We start from the raw sequence: 25,546 nt of genomic DNA, 5'->3' as shown, positions 1-25,546 counted from the left end.
CTGGATTTAAGCTCTCTGTTAATGCTTAGGTGCCATACCCGTCACGTGCTCCCTGTCATGATGTGCATGGATTAACCCTCTTAAACTTTAAGCAAGCCCCAATTAAATGCCTTCCTTTAAGTTGTACTGGTCATGGTGTCTCTTCATAGCAATAGAACAGTAACTAACCCTTGGTTTACTTTTTATTCTAACAGAAAGCCTGTCTCAAAAAACCAAAAAAAAAAAAAGAAAGTTATTTTATTTAGTCATGTATTTATGTGTGTGTATATTTGTGCATGTGCATGTGCAAAAATAAAAGTACTGTTCTTCCCTTGTGTACATGCCATAATACATGTGTGGAGGTCAAAGGACAAGTCTCAGGAGTTGGTTTTCTCCAATCAATTTGTGGGATCTGGGGAGCAAACTCAGATCCTGAGGCATGCATGCAAGTGCCTCTATCCAATGAGCCATCTCACCAGCCACTAACAGGACAATTTTGTTGATGGTTTTTGAGACAGGGTTCTCTGCATAGCCTTGGCTGTCCTGGAACTCACTATGTAGACCAAGCTGGCCTTGAACTCACAGCAATCCATGCCTGGCATCTGGACAACTTTTACTGCAAACATTCTAAGCCACATTTCCTATGAATACATACAACTTCAAAATATGATCTAATACAGTATGGAAAGTTCCTATACAAACAATTATCTGTCACTGAATAAGGACATCATTAAATCTCATGCACTGTATATTCAGCATTATAACAACAGAATTTGGAATCTGGAAGAAGTCAGTTTTCATTATGGACATTCTCTATACAAAGTACCTTTCCAGGCCTAAATTCTGGAAAAAGTTCTGTGACACTTGGCAACAGCTTGGTGGCATCATGCTGCATAATCCCAGCCAATGGTAGAGTCAGCTTTCCATCCTTAGATTCTGCCTGTGTTGCTTCCTGAGGTCCCATCTCAGATTCTGAGTCAGAGGAACTACTGAAGTCCACTTTCTCTGAGGCCAAAGAGGAAGGGGCAATGATGGAGGGCAAGATGATGCCTTCTCCATCTTCAGACACTGCAACAAGGAAGAGAAACCCCTTTGGCATGTAACTGTGAACACATTTCCTCAAATTCAGCCAACATCCCCTTCTAAGCTAATATGCATGGCTCTGTGGCAGGGGATATAGTCCCAAGCACCCAGATTACTAGTATGCAGCCCAAAAAACTCATCCAACTTATTATTTCCCACCATCCCCAACTCACCTTGGACCTGGTACCCTAGGGTTGTGATGAGAGAAAACAAACACTATTACTACATTTACTACTTTCCATAAATGACCAATACTGTGCCCAATATTGTGATTAGTAACAAAATTATATTAGTACTTCACATTAATCAGGCCCTGTTATGTTCAGTTCAGGTATCTATAAGATGGAGAATTGTTAAGCCCACAGAATAGCAAAAAATAAAATTCCACACACCAAGTTAAATAACATTTATCTTGCAAACTAAAGGAAATGGTCAGAGCACCAACTGAGGAATTTAGGTTAATGTAAGCCTCAAATTACAGAAGACCAAGGCATGGTGGCATACACCTTTGATCCCAGCACTCAGGAAGCAGAGGCCAGCAAATCTCTGTGAATTCAAGGCCAACCTGATTTACATGGAGTTCCAGGCCAGCCAGAGATACACAGTGAGGCCCTGTTTCAAAAATAAAGGTACTGTTCTTCCCTTGTTGTCTGACCTCTGACAGCATTATTACTGCTACAGGGATAAGAACAACTCAAGACCTTATCAATCTTTGAAATCTCTGAAGGTAAGTGATGCTACATTCTAGAAGGTTGTTTGATTCTTGAAACAGGGTTCTGTTACATAACCTCAGCTAGCCTCAAACTAGAAGTCATCCTCCTGCCTTCAGAGTATTGGGAATATAGGCATATACTACCATGCCCAAATTAAAAGTTTTTTTAAAAAACGGATAATTTCCAAATAAGTATATAAATTAGTAGCATCAGAAAGTCTTGGGGAAGCTGGGTGGTGGTAGTACATGCCTTTAATCTCAGGAAGCAGAGGCAGGCAGATCCCTGTGAGTTTAAGGCCAGCCTGATCTACAAAGTGAGTTCCAGGATAGCCAGGGCTACACAGAGAAACCCTGTCTCGAGGGGTGCGGGGAGAAGGTCCTGGGGGAACAAAAAATGTGGTAGTTCATGCAAGTAATCCCAGCACTAAGAAAGCAGAAACAGAAGGATTGCTACAGGTTTGAAGGTCGCCTAGCATATTATACAGAGTTCCAGGGAGGGGCTTCATAGTAAGACCCTGTCTCAAAAAAAAATTCTTGGGAAACTCTTAACAAAAATTACTGGGCTCTATTCCAGATCTTCTGAATCAAACACTCCAAAATAACCAGGTATCTGTATTTTTTTTTTACAAGACTCTAGGTAAATGTGATGGGCAGCTTAATTTGAGAAGCACTTTGTTAAATTATTATTTCTTGACTGTGTGGTATTAAACATTTTAAAAGGAAAATTTCTATTCAATAGCAGTATTTGACACTACATGATTTTTTTCTAAAAGTGCCATCCTTTTCTAAGAGATTTTTTTTTAAGTCCCTTAAGCATACCAAAAGCCTGGTTTGATGAATAGAAACTCATTTCTAAAAGGAAAGTAGACAGTTTTTACTTACCACCAGTAATACCATCTTGGTCTTTCTCTTTCTTCACTGGTCCTGGTGGTGGTGGAGGAGGAGGCATCAACTTGCAATCAATATCTTCACAATCAGCATCATAGTCATCTTCATCATAATCTCCTAAAACCAAGGTAATCTCCTCAATATGAAGAATTCCATATAATATCTTTGAGCATCCTTCAAATCTCAAGATTTAAAGCACCACAGAAGTACTATGCATCCTTTAAGAACATACAGAAGTCGTGTGTGTGTGTGTGTGTGTGTGTGTGTGTGTGTGTGTGTGTGTAAAACACTCCTTTAATCTCAACACTCAGAAGGCAGAAGTAGGTAGCTCTCTGAGTTTGAGGTCAGCCATGGCTGCAGAGTTAAGAAACTATCTCAAAAAACAAACAAAACATAAAAAAAATACACAGAATATGTAGCTTCTGCCTTCAGAAAGATATGGTATAGTCAAATGTTCAGCTCTCACATGGAGTATGAGAGCTTCCAGGAACTGTGTGAAACCTTTTGATTAACTGCTCCTTTCCCTGATCATACTGGGTTTTGTTTTCCACCTTGTTCAATTTCCTAATTGAATAGTCTTCCCTAGTTTCTAAAATTAAAAAAATAAAAAACAAAACAAAAGCGCACAGTTCCCAAGTCTTTGATACACTTTTCCTGTCTATATTTTGGCAGTAGATCATTCTTCTCAGTGCTTTTTAACTATTGGCAGTACTCACTAGTTGGTCCTGACAACATATTTTGTTTTGGTTTTGTTTTTTCCAGACAGGATTTCTCTGTATAGCCCTGGGTGACCTGGAACTCACTTCGTAAACCAGGCTGGCCTCAAACTCAGAAATTCACCTGCCTGTGCCTCACAAGTGCTGGGACTAAAGGTGTGTGCTACCACACTTGACTAAAGATTTGTTATGTTTTTTTATGTATATGTGTGCTTTGTCTGCATGTACACCTGCACACCAGAAGAAAGCATTGGATCCCACTACGAAGGTTGTAAGCTGCCATGTGGTTGCTGGGAACTGCAGGACCTCTGGAAGAGCTAGTCCTCTTAATCACTGAGTTATCTCTCCAGCCCCATATTTTTGTTTTCAATGTTTTGACACAAGGTCTCATGCAACCTAAGTATTGAGATTACAGGCATATATACTACCTTGCTGGCTCAAATAGTCTTTTGCTCTACATATTTCCCTTTTCAACAATCATCCTTACCAGTCAGCATGGTGGAACATGCCTGTAATCCCAACATTTGGGAAGGAGAGGCTGTATGATTAGGTGTTCAAGGCCAGTCTGTATTACATGACATCCTGCCTCAAGATAGTAACTAAAAAGCCCCCAAGGGAGCTAGCAGGATGGCTCAGTGGGTAAAGGCACCTACCACAAATCATAACAACCTGAGTTTGATACCCAGGGCCCATATGGTAGGGCAGAACTGATTCCTTCAGGCTCCCCTCTGACTTATGTGTTGGAACATAGGCTTCCACATGCAAAATAAATAAATGTAATTTTAAAAATAAACAAAAAATAGAGGCTGAACCAATGGCTCAGCAGAAAAAAAAGCAATTATTGTTCTTGTTCTTGCAGAAGACCCAAGGCAGCTCACAATCTTCCATAACTCTAGTTCCAGGGGATAGGACAGGTTCTTATGACCTCCAAGGGAACCAGGCACACACGTGGTGAACACACACACAAACAGGCAAAACACCCACATCCACAAAAATAAAAAAAACATCTTTTTTTTTTTTTTGGTTTTTTGAGACAAGGTTTCTCTGTGTAGCTTTGCACCTTTCCTGGATCTCGCTCTGTAGACCAGGCTGGCCTCGAACTCACAGAGATCCGCCTGGCTCTGCCTCCCGAGTGCTGGGATTAAAGGCGTGCGCCACCACCGCCCGGCTAAAAAAACATCTTTTAAAAATAGAATAAAGACATGACTCTTTTAAAGAGGGGAACTCCTTTAGAGCAAGCTCGCATGCATGGGGGGGGGCAGGGGAGGACACGACACGGGACTGGAGAGATGGCTCAGTGGTTAAGAGCACTGGCTACTCTTCCAGACAGCCTGAATGTGATTCCCAGCACCCACATAGTGGCTCACAACCATCTGTAACTTCAGTTTCAGCATATCCAATTGGCATCTGTGGGCAATGCATACACATACATGCGGCAAAAACACCACTACACATAAAATTAAATAAATCTAAATAAACAAGCCCCCAAGAGTCAATGAGACAGCCCATTGGACAAAGGAATTTGCTGCACGTCTGGCGACCTGAGTTCAATCCCTAGGACCCACATAGAGATGGAAGGAAATAGCCAACTCCACAAAGCTGTCCTCTGACCTCTACACATGTGCTATGGTGCACATACAAAATAATAATTACCTTTATTAATCCTGTGGGGTTTTTTTGAGACCAGGTTTATGTATCTCTGACTGTTCTGGAAATTTGTTTTTTTGTTTGTTTGTTTGGTTTTGGTTTTTCGAGGCAGGATTTCTCTGTGTAGCTTTGTGCCTTTCCTGGATCTCGCTCTGTAGCCCAGGCTGGCCTTGAACTCACAGAGATCCACCTGGCTCTGCCTCCCGAGTGTTGGGATTAAAGGCGTGCGCCACCACCGCCTGGCGGAAATTTGTATATAGACAAAGCTAGCCTCAAATTCAGAAATCCACCTACCTCCTCTGCCTCCCACCCTAATTTAAATCCAAATTTTCGTGTTTTGCCCTGATTTACCGTATTTCTACAATTCTACCACATCTTGGCTGCCTAAAGGAAACTTTCCAGTTAGATTATCAACTCTTTTTTGTGTGTTTAGTAGATGATCTCCCATCATGTGACCACAAATTTAAATTCCCAAAGAGCATTACTCATTTTCTTGACTATAGAAGAAAACTGGGAGATTACTACAAATGACAAATTCAAGTGTCAGATAATAAATGGAATATGGAATTAGGATTTCAACCTTTAGTATTCTGACCCAGAAGTCTATTCTTTCCATTCTATCACACTATTTAACAATCATGTTGGCCAGAAACTCTTTATGGCATCAAATCTCAAATAACATATACATAAAGAAACTACAAAATTTGTCTTATCTTTGGTTTTTGCTATTTAGCAGTATTTTTCCCATGGCTTAAAAAAAATGGCTGAGGCCTAATATCACATGCCTTTAATCCTAGCACATAGGAGGCAGAGGCAAGTAGATCTCTATGAGTTCCAGGCCAGACAGTTACACAGTGAGACCCTGTCTCAAAACAAATACCACTGGCTAATTCATTTCCCCATTCCTTTCTTACTTTTTTCTTTGTTTTTGTTTTGAGCCAAGGCTTCACTATGTAGCTCTGAATATCCTGGAACTCACTATGTACATCAGGCTGGTGTTGAACTTAAAAGATCTGCCTGGCTCTGCCTCTCGGGTGCTAGTCAGAGCCAGTACACCTGGATTCCCCATTACTTTCTTATTTCTCATTTTCTCAAATCTCTAGACAAGTCTTTGACCCCAGCACTCAGGAAGGGAGAGGCAGGTGGATCTCTATGAGTTAGAGGTGAGAGTTCCAGGACAGCCAGGGCTATACGGTGAGACCCTGTCTCAGTGTGTGTGTGTGTGTGTATGTGTGTGTGTGTGTGTGTGTGTGTGCATATAAATGGATATATATACTTTTTGCTAGACATGGTGATGTATGCCTTTAATCTTAACACTTTTGCAGGATACAGGACAATCAGGAGTTCAAGGTCATCCTTGGATATAGAATTTAACCCACCTAGGACACATGACATCCTATTTTTAAAAAGAAACACAACACTGGGCATGGCAGCACACACATTTTTCTTCATCTATAAATTCTTTAAGGGCAAAGACTGGATTTGTTTTAATCTCAAACCTACAGGCACTTAAAAAAGATCAAATGACAAGAAATCATTATCACCCTTGTCATTAGCCAACAATTTGAGACTGAACATTATGAGAATAAAAGCCTGAGCTTGGTAAAAGAGGATGCCTACCTCTTGGAACTGAATTGACAATAGGACTAGCAGACAGAGGAAATTCACAGACAGTAAAGAACAACGTCAGAGATCAAAATAGAAGTCAGAGCCCCAAACACATTTATCCAGGAAGAAAATGCACTATACTACCAATTTTATAACATTAAAGAATGCCAGGCATAGTGGGGCACATCTCTAATCCCAGCACTTAGGAAGCAGAAGCAGGTGGATCTCTATGAGTTCTAGATCATCCTGGTGTACACAGTGAGTTCCAGGACAGGCAGGGCTACTAAAAAAACAAAAATCACCTGAGTGACAAAGGGGTTGCAAGCTCCCCATTGTCTGCTGATATCTTCGGCTTTCATCTTCTGCCACCTCGTTGATGTCTGAATAGTCCACAGCATCTTCTCTACTCCTAATCCAACCTATGGACCAAAAGGAGATATCTCAAGAAAAAGCAAGTAATTCTCACTTCCATAGATAATTCCCACTTAAAAGTACGTAGACGATAGCTAGGCTCCTCCCCTGACCCACACTGTACTCCCCATGGCCCACACTTCACCTTCGTCGTTTAACAAGGCACCATCAGTCTCTGCCAAGTCTTCATTTGCTGTGAGTTCAGTGATCAGGCTGCCCAGACCCAAAGCCCCCAAGCCTGCAAGATGCTTCTTACATTCCTGAAAAAGGGACAGCATGAGAGTCGAAAGTAACAACCAAACCTGAAAGTCCTGCACAAGGTTTATTTGCCTCGCTCATGACAAAGTCACAAATCCATTTGAAAAAAATGATTCCACAATGTGCTCAAAGGAACTTCACATGCAAGAACTGTACAGGAAATCTAAACTCCATACAGATCAGATGCAAACAACACAGGTTCCATCCATACTCCTGGCTTTGAAGCCATTCCAGATCAACGAAAACCTGACAAGCAGGGTTCCAACAATCTTCAAGAAGGATCTCACACAGTAACGGTTCTGATAACTTTGCTAGGTTTAACTATTATTTTTTCCCAGCAAACAAGTAGACTGTTACCTTCAAACCAAACACCTCTGCGTCAGTGATTGGCACTTAACCGTTTTCCTCTTTTCTCCCCATCCTTCCTCAGAGTTGAGCGCGCGCGCTCCCGCTCTCCACTCTTCCTCAAACCCAAGAGAAGGGGCTCCTCTGAGCCCCCCAATGGACTATAACACCCTCTGTCGCCGATTCCTAAACAGTCTCCACTCCACCCGTCCTCCCTAGCCACACCACCCTCCGCCTCAGGCCCACGCCCATGCCTCACATCATCCAAGACGCTTTCGCCCTCCAGCTGCCCTGCTCCATTGATGTTTCCGAACAGGAACCCGGTTAAAGAAAACGGGCCTCCTCCGGCGGAATCTTCATCGCTGTCTGTGTCTGACATGATGGCGGCACGTCTGCCCGCACCGCTTGCGGACAGCACCACAGCCCAGCCCGGCCCCTTCGGCCGGAAACAAATACGTCAGTCGCACGGTAATGACTCGTGCTCCCTGACCCTACCAGATTCTACCGGAACTTGGAAAGAAAAACCGGAAAGACCAGGCTGTCGCTCAAGAACCGACACTCCGGAATACTACTTCACTAACTGTTTTTGATTGGTCCACCCAGGATCAGGAGGCTGGGTAAATGGAAAGTGGTTGGTCAAAGAAAACGTTCAGTTCCGCCCAGCGACTGCGCGGGAACCTTCTGGTTGCTAGGGTAGGAGAGGCAGATTTTTCCTCCAATAAGAAAGAAACCTCGGGTCACAGGCTACAATGCACGGAAGTAAAGATTTGAACCGGTTTTTCCGGTTTGTGCCGGTCCCCAAAGGAACGTTGCTATGAATTGTGCCAGAGGTAGGGATGCTACTTACTTATTTTTAATCGGCATTTCCCCATAGCAAAATGTGAAGCTTAGTCCAGCACTCGGGAGGCAGAAGCAAACGGATCTCTGGGAGTTCGAGACCGGCCCGTTCTGCATAGTTCCAGGACAGCCAAGGCTACACGGAGAAATCCTGTTTGAAAAAAATAAAACAACAACAATAAAAAAAATGAAGCTTAGTAAAACAAGCAACCGAAACTTCAAGATTCACAATCGCTAACATTTTCATAGTTTTTTAAAAAGCTATTTATGCCAGGCGGTGGTGGCGCAAACCTTAATCCCAGCTCTCGGGAGGCAGAGCCAGGTGGATCTCTGTGAGTTCGAGGCCAGCCTGGTCTACAGAGCTAGTACAGGACAGACTCCAAAGCTACAGAGAAACCCTGTCTCGAAAAAACCACAAAAAAATAAATAAATAAATAAAAATAAATAAAAAGCTATTTATTCTGATTTTATGTGCATTGGTGTTTTGCCTGCATGTATGTCTGTATAAACATGTGAGATCTTGGAGCTACAGACAGTTGTGAGCTACCGTGTTGGTGCTGGGAATTGAACCCAGGTTCGATCTGGAAGAGCAGAAAGTGCTCTTAACCACTGAGCCATCTCTCCAGCCCCGTGGTTTGTTTAGTAGAGTGCTTGTGGGCAAAACCCTAGGTTTGAGCTCCAGCACCAAATTAAATATTTAAAAGCTGGGAGAGAGGGAAGAGAAACAAAGAGGGAGAGAAAGTAAGTATACAGGACTGGTGATACAGCCCACTGGCCGTGTACTTGCCAGCATTCGTGAGTTCGAAGACCTAGGTTCAATTCCCAGTACTTAAAAAAATGACTTTATTTTTCCGGGTGTAGGTAGCTGAGGTGGGTGTGTCTCTGAAGTCAAGACCAGCCTATTTTTTGTTTGTTTGTTTGTTTGTTTGTTTTTTCGAGACAGGGTTTCTCTGTGTAGCTTTGCGCCTTTCCTAGAACTCGCTTTTGGAGACCAGGCTGGCCTCGAACTCACAGAGATCCGCCTGGCTCTGCCTCCCAAGTGCTGGGATTAAAGGCGTGCGCCACGGCCGCCCGGCAAGACCAGCCTATTATACATAAGTTCCAGGCTACACAGCGAGACTCTGTTGAAAAAAAAATATTAAAATATTTAAGTACTTTACATATTTATTCTTTATTTCCAAAAATAGACATCTTAAACCAGCAAGATGCCTCAGTGGGTAAAAGACACCTGCCACCACCCTAACCTGAGTTCCATCCCCAGGACCCACTGTTACTGTGGCACATTCGAGACACACAAAAGTAGACATTTTTTTTCAGCCCACCATGGTGGTTCATACCTCAGCCTCCAAAAATAGCCCTGCTCTGTGTGTGTGTGTGTGTGTGTGTGTGTGTGTGTGTGTGTTAATTATCATACCACTCTTGTGACTTTAAAAAGTTAATGTCTCATGCCTTCAATCCCAGCACTCGGGAGGCAGAGCTAGGAGGATCTCTGTGAGTTCGAGGCCAGCCTGGTCTACAAAGTGAGTTCCAGGACAGGCTCCAAAGCTACAGAGAAACCCTGTCTTGAAAAACAACAACAACATTAAATCAATGAATTTGACATACAGGTAAAATTTAAGTGTCTAGTTGTTGGAATTGAAGCATCTATGTTTCCAAATCTAGGATTTATTCAAGGTTCCTACTTTGCATTTTTTGTGCATCTTTCCTTGTTTGTTTTGTTTGTATTTCTGTTTTGAGACAGTCTCACTTCATAGGCCTGGCCTTGAACTTTCCATTCTCTTGCCCCAGCTTCCCAAGTAACTGAGTTTACCAGTCTTTGTCACCAAGTTCAGCCCTGCAATTACATTTTATCACTTCCCTTTAGTCTAGACACAGGGAAGTTTTCTTTATTTTTTTAAAAGGTTTTATCTATCTAGAAGTTTTCTTTATTTTTAAAAGGTTTTATCTATCTATCTATCTATTTATTTATTTATTTTGGTTTTTTGAGACAAGGTTTCTCTGTGTAACAGTCCTGGCTATCCTGGAATTTGCTTTGTAGACCAGGCTGGCCTCGTATTCATAGAGATCTGCCTGCTTCTGCCTCCCAGATGCTGGCATTAAAGGTGTGTGTTACCACCACTGCCCCATGAGATTTTTTTCTTTTATATTATGTGTATGTGTCTGTGTATGGGTACATGCACTGGAGTGCAGTTGTTCATGAAGGACAGAGCTGTTGACTGCCTGTTGGAGTTACAGATAGTTGTGAGCTACCTGATATGAGTACTGAGAACTGAATTCAGATCCTCTGGAAGAACAGCAACCACTCATTCGTAACCATGAACTATCTAGCCAGCCCTGGTAAAGTTTTACTGAAAAATGTTTGCTATTCTGAATATGCCTGATTGTTTCTTCAAATTGATCTGGGTTTCATATTTTACTGGCCATTAAGAAGGCAGAGTATGCCGGGCGGTGGTGGCACACGCCTTTAATCCCAGCACTCGGGAGGCAGAGCCAGGCGGATCTCTGTGAGTTCGAGGCCAGCCTGGTCTAAAAAGTGAGTTCCAGGAAAGGCGCAAAGCTACACAGAGAAACCCTGTCTCGAAACCCCCCCCCAAAAAAAAGGAAGGCAGAGCATCAGATTGTCCCAATATTGATAATGCTAATTTGATCGATTATGTAGGGTGACGGCCAGATGCCCTGTTGAAGTAATACATCTCCTTTATAATCTAATAAATCACTTATGGGTAATCCTTTGACATTATGTAAATATTCCATATATCGTCACACTTTCATTGTTTTGGTGTGATATTTTGTTTGTACTCTAACAAGTAAAACTTGCCTGATGATCAGAGGACAGAGCCAGCCACTAGATTAAACATAGAGGTCAGGCAGTGGTGGCACACACCTTTAATCCCAGCACTTGGGAGTCACATGCCTTTAATCCCAGCACTAGGAAGGTTGAGACAGGAAGTGATATGGCTGGGCAGAGAAAGGAATATAAGGCAGGAAGAGACATTCTTGACCCCCTCCATTTTGCTGGGAATGTAACCTGGGTCCTCTAGAAGAGTAGCCAGTGCTTTTAAGCACTGAGCCATTTCTCCAGTCCCTTATTTATTTTTTGCAGTGCTATGGATAGAACACAGAGCCTATACATACTAGGGAAATTCTCTCCCACTGAGCTACAACCCTTTTTTAAAATTTGTGTTGAAACAGGATCTCTCTAAGCTGCCCACACTGACTGGAACTCAGGGTCCTATCTCAGCTCCCCAGGTAGCTGGGATTACAGATATACAGTGACACACTTGGCTCCCTATTTGATTTGGTTTTGATTTTGCTTTGGTTTTTGAGATAGGGTCTCCTATAACTCAGGCTAGTCACAAACTCTAATATAGCTGAGGATGCTTGAACTTCTGATTCTCGCACTCCATTTCCTGAGTGCTAGGATGTTGAGCATGCACCACACGTCAGGTATATGCAGGACTGCAGATCAAACCCTGAGCTCTGTGCAGGCTAGGAAAGCACTCTACCAACTTAGCTACATTCTTGATGCCCTCGATTTTGTTTTTAGCTGGTGATGGTGGCACAGGCCTTTAATCCTAGCACTCCTAAGGCAGAAGCAGGCAGATCTCTGAGTGTGAAGCCAGCCATTATACCATTATACAAAGTGAGTTCCCAGACAGCGAGGGCTATGCAGAGAAACTCTGTCTTGAAAAAAAAGGTTTGCTTATTTTTATTTTATGTGTGTTTAAGTGTTTTGTCTAAATTTATACATGAGCACTGTGTGAATGCTTGGTGCCTACAGAGGCAACCATCTGTTTAGCATCCTTCATTTGTTTTCTACTGAGACATTAATTTTTTTTTTCTTTTTGTTTTTTCCAGACAGGGTTTCTTTGTGTAGTCCTGGCTGTCCTAGAACTCACTCTGTAGACCAGTCCAGCCTCAAACTCAAAAAGATCCACCTGCCTCTGCCTCCCAAGTTCTGGAATTAAAGGTGTATGCCACCACTGCCCAGCTTTTAAATTAAATATTTTAACAGTAGTTAAAAATTTTAGGCCACAAGCCAGGTGGTGGCGCACGCCTTTAATCCCAGCACTTGGGAGGCAGAAGCAGCTGGATCTCTGACTCAGGTCCTCTACAGAGCTAGTTCCAGGACAGCTAGGGCTGTCGTGTTACACAGAGAAACCATGTCTCAAGAAACAAACAAACAAACAAAAATTTTAGGCCAGACAACTTTGGCAGGGCAAAGGTTCCCAGTCTTGTCTCAACTGGAGCCATCTTTGGTTTAACCCGAAACTGACCACCCCCACCCTTCTACTCACACTGTGAAAAGTCCCGTGGGAAAGCACCTAACCTTGTTCTAGAAACTCAAGGTCAAAGTGCCCTGGCTAAGTGCATGATTTTGGCTTCTGTTAAACTGCACGCTTACTTTACTTTCTCCTGCAACTGCAAACCAGGATGTAGTTTTGCTGTGTTCTTTGCCTTTAAAAGTTCTGTGTGAGGGGCTGGAGAGATGGCTCAGTGTTAGGAGCACTGGCTGCTCTTCCAGAGTACCAAGGTTCAAGTCCCAGCACCCACATGGCAGCTCACAACTGTTTGCAACTCCAGTTTCAGGGGACCCAAAACTTCCCATGGCAAAACACATAGAATTAAAAAAAAAACACATTAAAAAAAGTGTAGCCGGGCGGTGGTGGCGCACGCCTTTAATCCCAGCACTCGGGAGGCAGAGCCAAGCGGATCTCTGTGAGTTCGAGGCCAGCCTGGGCTACCAAGTGAGTTCCAGGAGAGGCGCAAAGCTACACAGAGAAACCCTGTCTTGAAAAAACAAAACAAAACAAAACAAAAAAAAGTGTAGTGGGTAGCCATTCCAGCTTTGATCTGGAAGTTCCAACCCCCATTGAGGCTTCCGTAACTGTCACGCCTACAAGGCGGGGCCAAGAGAGGACCCTGAAGACCCAAGATCTGGATGCGCCACCTCTCTTGGTTCCTGGACCCTGGATGCTAGAGGTAGACTGAGCAGAGTTCTCCAGAGAACACCGCTGGACTGCGCTACGTCTTCCCCAGACCCTGCAACCTACCTGTCCCTTCATTTGTAAGTTACGCCACTAATAAACCTCCCTTTTAACTACGTGGAGTGGCCTTAATAATTTCACCAATAAAAATGTTCTGTGTGTTGCCGGGCGGTGGTGGCGCACGCCTTTAATCCCAGCACTCAGGAGGCAGAGCCAGGCAGATCTCTGTGAGTTCGAGGCCAGCCTGGGCTACCAAGTGAGTCCCAGGAAAGGCGCAAAGCTACACAGAGAAACCCTGTCTCGAAAAAAAAAAAAAATTCTGTGTGAAATTCATTTGAGGCTGCTCTATGAAAAGTGTTTCTCTCCAGGCAGAGAAACACTGAATATAGATTCAATTTGGACTTTGGTTGAGCTGAGTGGTCTTTGGGTCTCTACCCTACAAGGCAAGTCTGCCTAAGCCTTCATAGGTAACTGAAATGCTGCATTTTAGTGTTGAAAAGTCAATGGGATAGTATTGCTATACTAATATTTAAAAAAAATACTAGGGTGTGGTGGTAGACACTCTTTTTTTTTTTGGTTTTTCGAGACAAGGTTTCTCTGTGTAGCTTTGCGCCTTTCCTGGAACTCACTTGGTAGCCCAGGCTGGCCTCGAACTCACAGAGATCCGCCTGGCTCTGCCTCCCGAGTGCTGGGATTAAAGGCGTGCGCCACCACCGCCCGGCTGGTAGACACTCTTAGTCTCAGAATTTAGGAGGTAGAGGAAGGAGGATCAGGAGTTCAAAACTGATTTTGGCTGCATAAGACTATCTAAAAAATCTAATTATAAAAAATAAAGCCAGGCAGTGGTTGCGCACGCCTTTAATCCTAGAACTCGGGAGGCAGAGCCAGGTGGATCTCTGTGAGTTTGAGGCCAGCCTGGGTTACAGAGTGAGATCCAGGACAGGCACCAAAACTACACAGAGAAACCCTGCCTCAAAAAATAAATAAATAAATAAATAAATAAATAAATAAATAAATAAATAAATAAATAAATAAATAGGAAAACAAAGCACCAAGATATAGTCTCTCTCTGTGTTTTTATTTAATAAGACTAATTAGGATCACACATCATGCATGTGTGTGATTTATTTATAGTATTGAGGATTGAACCCAGGGCCTTGCATATGCTAGACAAGTGCTCCAGATTTCCATTACTTTTTAAACATTTACTTGTGTGTGTGTATATGTATGTATGATGTGTGGATGTGAGTGCAGGCACTCAACATGCCACAATGCATGTGGAGGTCAGAGGAAAGTTTTCAAGACTCAGTTCTCGCCTTCTGCCATGGTTCTGGGAATGCAACTGGGGTCATCAGGCTTGGACAGCAAGTGCTTTTATACATTTTTCCATCTCACTGGCTGGCCTTCCATCACATTTTAAAATTTGGGGGGTGAGGGTATTGCTTCTTTTTCATCATTATTTTTTTTTCAAGACGGGCTTTCTCTGTGTAGCCCTGGATATCCTGGAACTCACTCTGTATCCTGGAACTGCCTCTGTTGTGGGATATCTGTACACTGTGATTGGTGTAATAAAAAGCTGAAAGGTCAATAGCTAGGCAGGAGGTTTAGGTGGGATTTCCTCGGAGAGAGAGGAAGAGGTGGAGGAATCTAGGCTCTTGAGGGATGCCAGGAGAGGAAACAGGAAGTGCAAAATGGAAGAGAGGTAACACCACGTGACAGAACGTAGATTAATATAAATGAGTTAGTGTAAGTTATAAGAGCTAGTTGAGACAAGCCTAAGCTAAAGGCCAAGCTTTCATAGTAAGTTTCTGTATTGTTATTTGTGAGCTGGCAGCCAAGGAAAAGGTACTACTTCACTTAGACTCCAAGATCCACCTGCCTCTGCCTCTGGGACTAAAGATGTGTGCCACCACTACCTGGCTTACATTTTTAATTTTTTAAAATATTTATCACATACACAGTGTTCTGCATGCAGGTATGCTTGCAGGCCAGAAGAGGGCACCAGATCTCATTATACATGGTTGTGAGCCACCATGTAGTGGCTGGGAATTGAACTCAGGACCTCTGGAAAAGCAGGCAGCACTCCTAACCTCTGAGCCATCTCTCCATCCCATATTTTTAATTTTTAAGATAGGATTTTCCTAGGTTTCCTAGGCTAGTCTCGAACTCACTGTGTATGTAGCTGAGGCTGGCTCCCCTGGAGCTGGAGTCACAGATGGTTGTGAGCCACCTAGTGTGGATGCTAATAACCAAATTCAGGTCCTCTGAAGAGCAGCAAGTACTCTTAACTACTGAGTTACCTCTCCAGCCCCCAGGATGATCTTTTCAACATATCTTCTAGTAGTTATTCAACATAGTTATACCATACTGCCTCTTGGTGGTTGTACTGGAGGAAAAGCAGATCCATTGAGAGGTAGATAGAGGCTTAGTATGGCAAGTGGGGGGAAATGAGTGCAGCGAACTGGCAGGAGGTGTGAGTGAAGAAGCGTTCGGTTAGCTATCATCGTGGAGACCTCAGGCGTCTGTTCCTTGAGGGAGCTGAGTGGACAGGTTGCAGCAGTGGTGTTCCAGGAGCTTGGGGGAACGGCAGCCAAATCAGGAGGACAGGAGCCGTCGCCTCTGCTGTTTCTCTGGAGGTGGAAATGCCTCCATTCAGCCTGTAGAAAGTGTCAATGAATTAGGAGATAACAGAGTTGATGAGTGGGCATGTGGGTGAAGTTAACCTGTCAGTATTCACCCAGTTGGTGGCCTCGGTTGGTGGTTGGTATCCTCAGAGCTGGTGCAGGGGCTGGTGGTATATCTGAAGAGCCTCTGAGGGTTGGTCTTGGCACAAGTCTGGCAGGAGGGGTTGTGGTGGCCCACAGAGGCTTCCTAGTGAGACCTTACTCAGGATCAGAGAATCTGAGCTTGCTTTACCCAGCAGGGCTGCATAGTGGGATGATTTGGCGGGGGGTGGGGTGTTTACCAGGTGTTTGGAAAGGTCTGCACTTGGCTTATGGTGTGCTTTGATCTTGCAAGGGGGAGGTCTTTTGCCTCTCCCCTTGGCATAAAAAGCCTTTTTGAGCCGGGCGGTGGTAGTGGTAGCGCACGCCTTTAATCCCAGCACTTGGGAGGCAGAGCCTCTGTGAGTTCGAAGCCAGCCTGGTCTACAGAGCAAGATCCAGGAAAGGTGCAAAGCTACACAGAGAAACCCTGTCTCGAAAAACAAAAACAAAAACAAAAAAGCCCTTTTGAATAAAGCTCTGGGCAACTGGGTATTGACCTAGAGCCCTCCCAAAGCTATCCTGTGTCTCTGTCTTTCTTATTGTCTCTTTCTATCTTTCTACCTAATATTTCCTCATTCTTCTCTCCTCCACCTAAGAACCCTTCCATAGGTCAGAGCTGGACTCCAGTGGACTCTGGTCCCCAACCAAAAGGTATCTATAAAAACTAGCAGGTATTTTTATCCTCCTCCACAGGCTGGATCTTGGTGAAGTCAGTTTTCCCAGAGTTTGTTGGCCTGTTGGTCTCTCATTTGGACCCCTGCCTGGGTAAGGGCTCTCTGTTTTATATTTACTTGAGCACAAACCTGGCATTTAGCTGAGACATCCCATGCTAGGCTCTCGAATCTAGATATAACATACCTTGGTCTGAGCAACTGAGAAAGTTTTGTGGACCCCAGATGAGTAGGCTGGTGAAGGCCAGTTACCAGAGTCCTGCCAGTTGTTTCTGGAAGAATCATCTTTCCCTCTGGTGTCCTCCATCAACCTGTGGGTTTGAGCTGTCCATTCTTTCTTTTGGCATACCCTGTTTCTTCTCGGTTGTATCATGAAGTCTCAGGCAGCACTGGGTCATGGTATGTCACGAAAATATCAATAGCCCCACTGGCCTTAGGGCTGTTTGTCTTGGCCAGGACAGCAGCCTGGCAGTGGAGGACAGCAGTTCATAGGGGAAACCAGATACCCTCTAGAAGAACCAAGACTTTTTTCCTGAGAAGCCCTCTTTCTCTATAGATCATACCATGGACATGGCCGGTAGTAAAAGGACACTGACTCATGGTCCGTGTATGTTGGTAGACATCTTTTCCCCATCTGAGAGCCTGGGTCAGATCAATCAGTTCTCTCCAAGCTGAGGTACCTGGCTTGGGCCCAGATCATTTCAGTTAAAGTAACTATTGCAGCTCCTACGAACCTGTCTTTAATCCTTCTACACAGTACCTAGGGAAATTGTTGAAAGTCTCCTTGGTCAGTGTTGCACAGAAGGGAAAATTCGTTCTGTTCAGGATGTGTTGTCTGGCAGTGATCCCCCTGCCCAGCCCAGCCCAGGGGCGATTTTTCTACTTTTTTTCAGAGAATGGTGGCTTTTACGGGTCATTGGTTGAGAAAGTGACATAAATCATGAAAAAGGAAGGAGTGGAGCTTTCTCTTTTCCTTCAGGCTCAGCCCTGGGGAACTTATCCCCTTCCCTGGGGCTGCTTAGAGCAGGCAGGAGCAGAGGGAATGTTCACCTGGGGGACTATTTCCCCCTCCCTGTGTGCATTCCACTTAGACGTCGGGGGCCCTGGATGAGAGGCCTGGCCCCTCCCCACCTCCACCTCCACACAGGGACCAACCCTGACTGAGCAGGAGTCAAGCAACAAAACACGCAGGCGCAGGCGCTCCTGCTCCCAGAGTGGGACAGGTGGGTGGGGTGTTGTTTGTTTTATTTTGTTTCTCTGGGTGACCTGGCAGAGCCAAAAGGATTTGAGTCCCCAGCAGGAGGGGACACAGATCCGAAGCTGAGTAGGGGGAGGGTCTCACACCAGAGAAAGCCACTGGTCAATACAAGGAAACAAAGCTGTCAGAAAGAGAGAGAGAGAGAGAGAGAGAGAGAGAGAGAGAGAGAGAGAGAGAGAGAGAGAACAGCTGGGGCAGCCACCACACAATCACACACCTGACCAGACAGAGATCCAGTGATCCTCCCATGGATCCAGACACTGGATCAGCAGCTATGTCCCACCTCTCCTACGGGTCCAAACAGAAGTCCCCTTAACCAGACTCCCCTCTGGAGGTGACAGACCAGGTGACTTTCTAATCTGTTTCCTTTTGGGGTGGAGGTGTCAGCTCCCTCTGGAACGTTAGGCAGCAGTTGATCAAAGGGAACCCTGGGGACCTGGAACATCTCATGTTGCACACCCCCTAAGAGTCCTCTGACCATCACACTCTTCCTCACTCAAGGGGCTCTGAGAGCCCCCGTGTCTCGAGGTCTGTTCTCTGGGGTCTGGGTGGGACCTCCAGAAATGTTGTGGGGGTTCCACCAGAGAAGACTACTTGCACGTGGTTTAAGCCTATAGGAAGTCTTTATTAGCTGGCCGGCAATTACACTTGGTGTTTGGGATCCCAGTGTAGCCCTGAGCCTTTCTCAGGGTGAGCTTTTAAGCACAAAAACCATGTCCCAGGTTGACATACTTCAGTTAACAAGAAGAAGTTAGCCAGAAGCAGAACTACAGATGCCAGAAAGCCAGGTTAGACATTAAGAGACTTTCCCAGAACTATGGACATTGATGGATTAGGCCTTTGTTTTAGTTTTGGAAAGTGGTGCTTTCTGTGTGGTGAGTTGTTCTCCCCTGCCCCCAGTTGAGGACCGAACCCAGGGCCTTGCGCTTGCTAGGCAAGCGCTCTACCACTGAGCTAAATCCCCAACCCCTGCGTGGTGAGTTTTATAGTGTGATGTGGCACTTCCATCGTGAGGTCAGTTGGGCTAAGATCTGGGCTTTAGGGGCCTGTTACATGGGAGAATCTATAAAAGTCAACCAGATCACTGTGATCATTTCTACAGTATCCTTGCTAAATTTGTGCCTGTCTGTCCTATCCATTTTTTAAAAGGAGCATTGAAATCTATAGCTCGCACTCAGGAAACTGAGGCAGAAGTATTGCCATAAGTTCCAGGTCAGCCTGTGCTGCAGGGAAAGACCCTGTCTCCAAGAAATCCATGGCTCAATTGTGGATCTATCTGTTTTGTTTTTCATTTGTGCTCTGGATTTCTGTCATGGAATTCTATGCTAGAACCCAGAGATCTGCTTGCCCCTGCTTCCTGAGTGTTGGGGTTAAAGGTACAGGTACGCAGCCGGGCGGTGGTGGCGCACACCTTTAATCCCAGCACTGGGAGGCAGAGCCAGGCGGATCTCTGTGAGTTCAAGGCCAGCCTGGGCTACCAAGTGAGTTCCAGGAAAGGCGCAAAGCTACACAGAGAAACCCTGTCTCGAAAAACCAAAAAAAAAAAAAAAAAGGTACAGGTACGCACCGCCACACCTGGCCCTGGAACTCTTTGTTTATCTGGGTTACTGGAAATGGAACCCAGGTTCTCACACACATGTCAGGTGAGCACTCTGCCACTGAGCTCCTCTCCTTACTCAAGTTCCGAGTCTTTGTTATTTTACTGACTGCTTAAACGTTCTTAGGGTACACAGCCAGTTTCAAGAATTATTGTACAATTGGTGCACAACTTTAGTAGCAGCCCTTGGGAGGTAAAGGCAGAAGCAGGTAGATCAAGGCCTGCCTGGTTCACCCAGTGAGTTCCAGGCCAGTCAAGGCTACATAGTGAGACCCTGTTTCAACTACCTCCCGGCCCCCCAAAACAAATAAAAGTAAATAAACTTGGTAGGTAAGATGTGTGTGTGTATGTGTGTGTGTGTGTGTGTGTGTAAAACAACACTAAAGATAAAGAAGAAAACATGAATTTGCAGGGGGAGTTGGAGGGGGAAGAGGAAGGTGCCCAAGTGATTTAGATGCATGGCTCATGTATGAAATTTTTTTTTAAAGATTTATTTTATTTATTATGTATACAGTGTTCTGCCTGCATGTGTCTTTGCAGGCCAGAAGAGGGCACCAGATCTAATTGCAGGTGGTTGTGAGCCACCATATGGTTGCTGGGAATTGAACTCAAGACCTCTGGAAGAGCAGTCAGTGCTCTTAACCACTGAGCCATCTCTCCAGCCCTCATGTATGAAATTTTTAAGAAAAAGATAAAATTATTTTAAAAAATGAAGTTTATCTGAGTGTGGTAGAGCATGCCTTTAACCTCAGTACTAGAGAGGCAGAAGCAGGTGGATCTGTGCAAGTTTGAAGCCAGTCTGGTGTCTATAACAAGCTCTAGGCCAGCCAGGGCTACATAGAGACTTTGTCTCAAAAACAGTAAAGTTTATGGGGCTGCAGAGATGTCTCAGCAATTAAGAGCATTCATTGGTCTTGCAGAAGACCTGGGCTCCACTCCCAGCACCCTCATGGTGGCTTGCAACTGTCCATAATTCCAGTTCCAGAGGATACAACGCCCTCTTCTGACCTCCCTGGGCAACGGGCATCAAGTGGCGCACACAGCCTAAACACCCACACATAAAATAAGAATAAAAATAAAATTTTAGCCGGGTGGCGGTGGGGCACACCTTTAATCCCAGCACTTGGGAGGCACAGCCAGGTGGATCTCTAAGTTCGAGGCTAGCCTGGGCTACAGAGTGAGCTCCAGGAAAGGCGCAAAGCTACACAGAGAAACCCTGTCTCAAAAAAACCAAAATATATATATATAATAAAATTTTAAAAATCTGATCTTAGAACGCTTTCATCGCTGTCTAAAATTGACTGTTTTTAGTTGCTCCTTGTTCCTTCCTCCAGGTGCCAGCAACTATTTATGGTTCCTATAAATGTGGCTTTCCAGTGCTCAGTGACCTTTCCCTGTCTAGTGGATTCTGTTGTGGCCTGTGGCCTAGGTCTTGCTGAGATTCTTCAAAGCCTTATTAAGAATGTCTGGGTCCCCATGAAACCCTACTATACCCAGGTTTACCAGGAAATTTGGGTAGGAATGGGGCTAATGACCATGATCTAGAAAGTCAGGAGTGCTGATAAAAGAAGTAAAGCTTTGAAAGGCTTCAGTCCTGTACCTGCCCACGGCCATCATTAACTTAACCGCTCCGAGTCCACTCGCGATGAATCCTGTCGGCTAAACTTAAGCAAGCTGTGTTAGATGAGAACATGGAACATCGCTGTGCACTTACCTAAGTACCATTTACAGTGTGGCATTAATAAATGTATGTGAACAGCAAAAAAAAAAAAAAGTGACTTTCCTGAACACTTCAATTGGATCATACATGTAGTGAGACTAATGCTCTGGTCCTAGCTAGAGTAACTCCATCGTGGCCTTTTGGTTTGGTTTGGTTTGGTTTGGTTTGGTTTTTCAAGACAGAGTTTTTCTGTGTAGTCCTGGCTGTTCTGGAATTTGCTCTGTAGACCAGGCTGGCCTCGAACTCAGAGATCAACCTGCTTCTGCCTTCTGAATGCTGGATTAAAGGTGTGCACCACCGCTGCCTAGCAAGTAACTCCATCTTGTAACAAGCCACCAGGTAGCCATTCTATGTGCCAGACTTAGGTAAAACTGCTAAATCCAGAGAAGTCCCCCATAAGGACAAAAAGATAATGTTCCCAGAGTCTGGTTCAAGCCTGTAGTCACCTCTGCTAATGTAACACTAGGTGGCACTCTAAACTCAGGTTTGTTAAATGCTGCTGCAGCCTTAGAGCTGTAAACCACAGGAGCTTTGGAGCTAGGGGGTTGGCGACTTTGGGAGAATGAAACTGTCCACATTTGTCCTTCCCTCTGTAAGCAGCTTTCTAATAAACTTTTCCTGGGCTTTGCAATGCTAGGTAAGCACTCTACCAGTAAGTTACATTTCCAGGTTCATAGATTCTGTTATTGAAGATGTACTTACATACACCATCCTGTAAGCTGGTAGTGCCATCCCAATGCAGAGTCAGATGTAGGCTCTTAGGGCCTTTTGGCTAAAATAATGTGCAGAGTCAGATGTTAATTTACATCTCCTAGGGATAGTTTCACAAGAATATGTCATCTTTTGAGGCTAGTTTAAAGTGATGCATATTACAATGTACATCAGTACTTTCTCTCCTTTTATTCTGGTATGTTCCTCTGTGATGTGCTCCTTTCTATGCTTTTGGTCATTTATTTTTGTTTTGTTTTTGAGATGGTCTCACCACATAGCTCAGGCTACCCTCAAACTCACATTAACCTTCCTGCCTCGACATCCTGAGTGCTTGGATTGGATCGCAGACTTGAGCAACTACACCTGGCAACCTGGCATCGTCCTGGTTTTTGTCGTTGATCTCATGCTGCCTTTAGCGAGCCTAGAACTGGAAGTGTAGACCAGGCTGGCCTTGAACTTGTGGTAATCCTCTTCTTTCTGCCTCCGAAATGCTGAAATTATAGGTGCATACCACCATTCTCAGCTCCCTTTTAAAATGTTTGTTTCGTTTTTTGGTTTTGTTTAAAAATATCTAATTTTATTATTTTATTAGTAAAGCAATAAATCCACGGTAGGCTGTTTAAGAAGTATTAGGGAAATTTATTAAGGTAAATTGAGGAAATACACTCACAAATGCAGGACAGAGTGGACAGCTGAAGTCCTTTGATAGGACCAGGAGTCAATCCACCTGGCAGGCAGGGTACGGAGAAAGGGCATGTGACCCTTCTCCCTCTCCTTTTAAGAAGCACCACCTCCTTTGGGCCCAAGGTCATGGGCGGAGCAAATACCACTACATATGAGTATGGATGTATTACCTGCAAGTATGTCTATGCAGCACATTCGTTCAGTGGCTTGGAGGCCATAAGAGGATATCAGAGTCCCTGGACCTGGAGTTACAGCCTTTTTAAAGTCACCACGTGGGTGCTAGGAGTTGAATCTGGATCCTCTGGGATAGCAGCCAGTGTTCTTAACCACTGAGCTATCTCTCCAGCTCCCCACTTCCCAGTGTGTGTGTGTGTGTGTGTGTGTGTGTGTGTGTGTGTGTGTGTGTGTGTGTTTCTTTTTATTTATCTTTTCCTAGACAGGGTCTCACTATGTAGACCAGGTTGGCCTTGAACTCACAGAGATCCATCTTCTTCTGCCTCCCAAGTGCTGGGATTCAAGTTGTTTGCCCTCACTACCTGGCTTCCAGCCCCCTTTTAAAAGCTATCTGTTTTGAGATGGGATCTGACTCTGTTGCGTAAGCAGCAAGTGTTGTGCCGCCGGTCAGGTGGAGAGAAGTACAGCATGTGATGCTCTAGCCACTTCCCTTCGCCCTTCTGTTGGGCTGCCTTCTGAGTTTGTCATAAAATTCTTTGCATGTTCTCCATCCGAAGCCTTTGTTACAGACATATGTTTAGGTATTTTCTGTCAGTCTACACTTGCATTTCTTTTTCTTAAATAAAACTAGCAGACGTTTTTAACCTTGAAGTCTAATATTTTTCCTGCATTTTAATCCACTCTTGTGTAATCACTCTTTCTTTACCTATATTCTTTTTTTTTTCTTTCTTTTCCTCCTCTTTTTTTCAAAGATTTATTTTACTATGTACATAGGCCAGAAGAGGGCGCCAGATCTCATTATACCTGGGAATTGAACTCAGGACCTCTAGAAGAACAACAACCAGTGCTCTTAACCACTGAGTCATCTCTCCAGCCTCTGCCTATATTTCTTAAAATTATTTCTTTTATTTTTTGTTTGTTTGTTTTTTGAGACAGGGTTTCTCTGTGTAGCTTTGCACCTTTTTCTGGAACTCACTTGGTAGCCCAGGCTGGCCTCGAACTCCCAGAGATCCACCTGCCTCTGCCTCCCAAGTACTGGGATTAAGGCGTGCGCCACCATCGCCCGGCTTCTTTTATTTTTTTGAGATTACAATATGATGAAATAATTTCCCCCTTCCCTTCTCTCCCTCCAAACCCTCCCATATTCTCCTCCTTGGTCTCTTCGGCCTCTTCTTTCATTAGTTGTTACATTTATATCGTATATACATATATATTCCTAAATACAACCTGCTCAGTCTCTATAATGTTACTCTATGTATGTTCTCCGGGCTGACCATTAATACTGGAGAATCAGTTGGAGTGCTCTTCCCTGGGGAAGATGATTTCTTCCTCTCTCAGCATTCCTTAGTTACCTGCAGGTGTGCAGGGCTGAGGCCTCCTGGGCTTTCCCCGTCCATGTTACCATGTCTACTGTTTTTGTCCTTGTTTCCTCGCCTGTATCACTTTATATTTTTTGTTACTATTATGAATAGAACTTGTTTTCTTTTTTTAAAAAAAAAACAGGAGAGAGCGCGAACGCAGTCCCCCACTACCACAAATTTTGCAGTCGAGTTTCCCGCATTTGGGGAAATCGCAGGGGTCAGCACATCCAGAGTGCAATGGATAAGCCTCGCCCTGGGAAAACCACCTTCGTGATCATGGTATCTCCCCTGCCAGGTAAGTATTAGAACTTGTTTTCTATACATGCTCTTAACAGCTGACCATTTCTCTAGCCCTCATGATTCAGGTATAATTTTTAAGTGGTCATTTTGCATATAAAAGCTTCCTTTGTTTAATGAGTGGGGAGTTGGTTGTTTGGATTTCCACCTTGTTGTGAGGTATTCACCAGAGAAGACTGCTTGGACATGGATTTAAGCCAACAGAAAGTCTTTATTAGCCAGCTGGCAACTACACTGGGTGTTCAGGATCCCAGTGTAGCCGTGAGCCTACCTCAGGGTGAGCTTTTAAGTACAAAATACATGTCCTGGGTTGATGTACTTCAGTTAACAAGAACAGTTAGCCAGAAGCAGAACCACAGAAGCCAAAAAGGCGAGGTTAGTCCATTTAGAGACTCCCAGAACTATGGACTTGATAGATTAGGCCTTTGTTTTAGTTTTTGCTGGCTGTGCTGTCTATGCTGAGTTATACAGCTTGAATGGCACTTCTATCATGGAGTCAGTTGTGCCAATGTCTGGGGGCCTACTAAGGTCTGGGGCCCTTTTACAACCTCAACTAGGAATGCTGAACTTCATATTACCTTTCATTTTTCAACTGGAAGTGCTGAATTTCATATTACCTTTCATTTTGATTTCTCATCTCACTGCATTGGTTAAGATCACCAGAATACCTGGGGGTGTAGCTGAGGGCAGAACTCTTGCCTAGCACGCACAAGGTCCTGGCTCAAATTCCCAATATCATGGGAAAAAGGAAGCCATCATAAGCTTAAATGGTAGCTAAATTGTAATGACGGCACTTGGGAAGCAGAGGCAGGCAGATCTCTGAGTTCGAGGCCAAT

The 25,546-nt window shown here is 44.3% G+C and overlaps 1 protein-coding gene, 1 non-coding gene and 1 pseudogene across 5 annotated transcripts in view; 1 reads left to right on the top strand and 2 right to left on the bottom strand.

The window, feature by feature from the left end:
• Positions 1–8,102, bottom strand: part of Taf1 (TATA-box binding protein associated factor 1) — a 75,451-nt gene extending 67,349 nt beyond the window's left edge. For 3 of the 4 annotated variants that reach the window (XM_059250300.1, XM_059250297.1, XM_059250298.1), the window contains exons 1-5: positions 7,907–8,102; positions 7,190–7,304; positions 6,936–7,052; positions 2,657–2,779; positions 806–1,047 (exon numbers count right to left, since the gene is read on the bottom strand). In XM_059250300.1, coding sequence (XP_059106283.1) covers positions 806–1,047; positions 2,657–2,779; positions 6,936–7,052; positions 7,190–7,304; positions 7,907–8,026 — 717 coding nt within the window. In that variant the 5' untranslated portion in view covers positions 8,027–8,102. The remainder of the gene's footprint in view (positions 1–805; positions 1,048–2,656; positions 2,780–6,935; positions 7,053–7,189; positions 7,305–7,906) is intronic. The other variant, XM_059250299.1, reaches the window with a different exon arrangement.
• On the top strand, positions 8,028–21,383 carry LOC131900043 (ATP synthase subunit ATP5MPL, mitochondrial-like; annotated as a pseudogene).
• Positions 21,384–24,552: 3,169 nt separating this feature from the next.
• Positions 24,553–24,716, bottom strand: LOC131900319 (U1 spliceosomal RNA). Its single transcript, XR_009376217.1, has one exon. It is a non-coding gene; the product is annotated as a U1 spliceosomal RNA (small nuclear RNA).
• Between the last annotated feature and the right edge of the window lie 830 nt (positions 24,717–25,546).

This window comes from Peromyscus eremicus, chromosome X (genome assembly GCF_949786415.1).
Source record: "Peromyscus eremicus chromosome X, PerEre_H2_v1, whole genome shotgun sequence".
Classification (NCBI taxonomy): Eukaryota; Metazoa; Chordata; class Mammalia; order Rodentia; family Cricetidae; genus Peromyscus; species Peromyscus eremicus.
The sequence above is the reverse complement of the archived record's forward strand: the minus strand, read 5'-3'. Positions and strand labels throughout refer to the sequence as shown.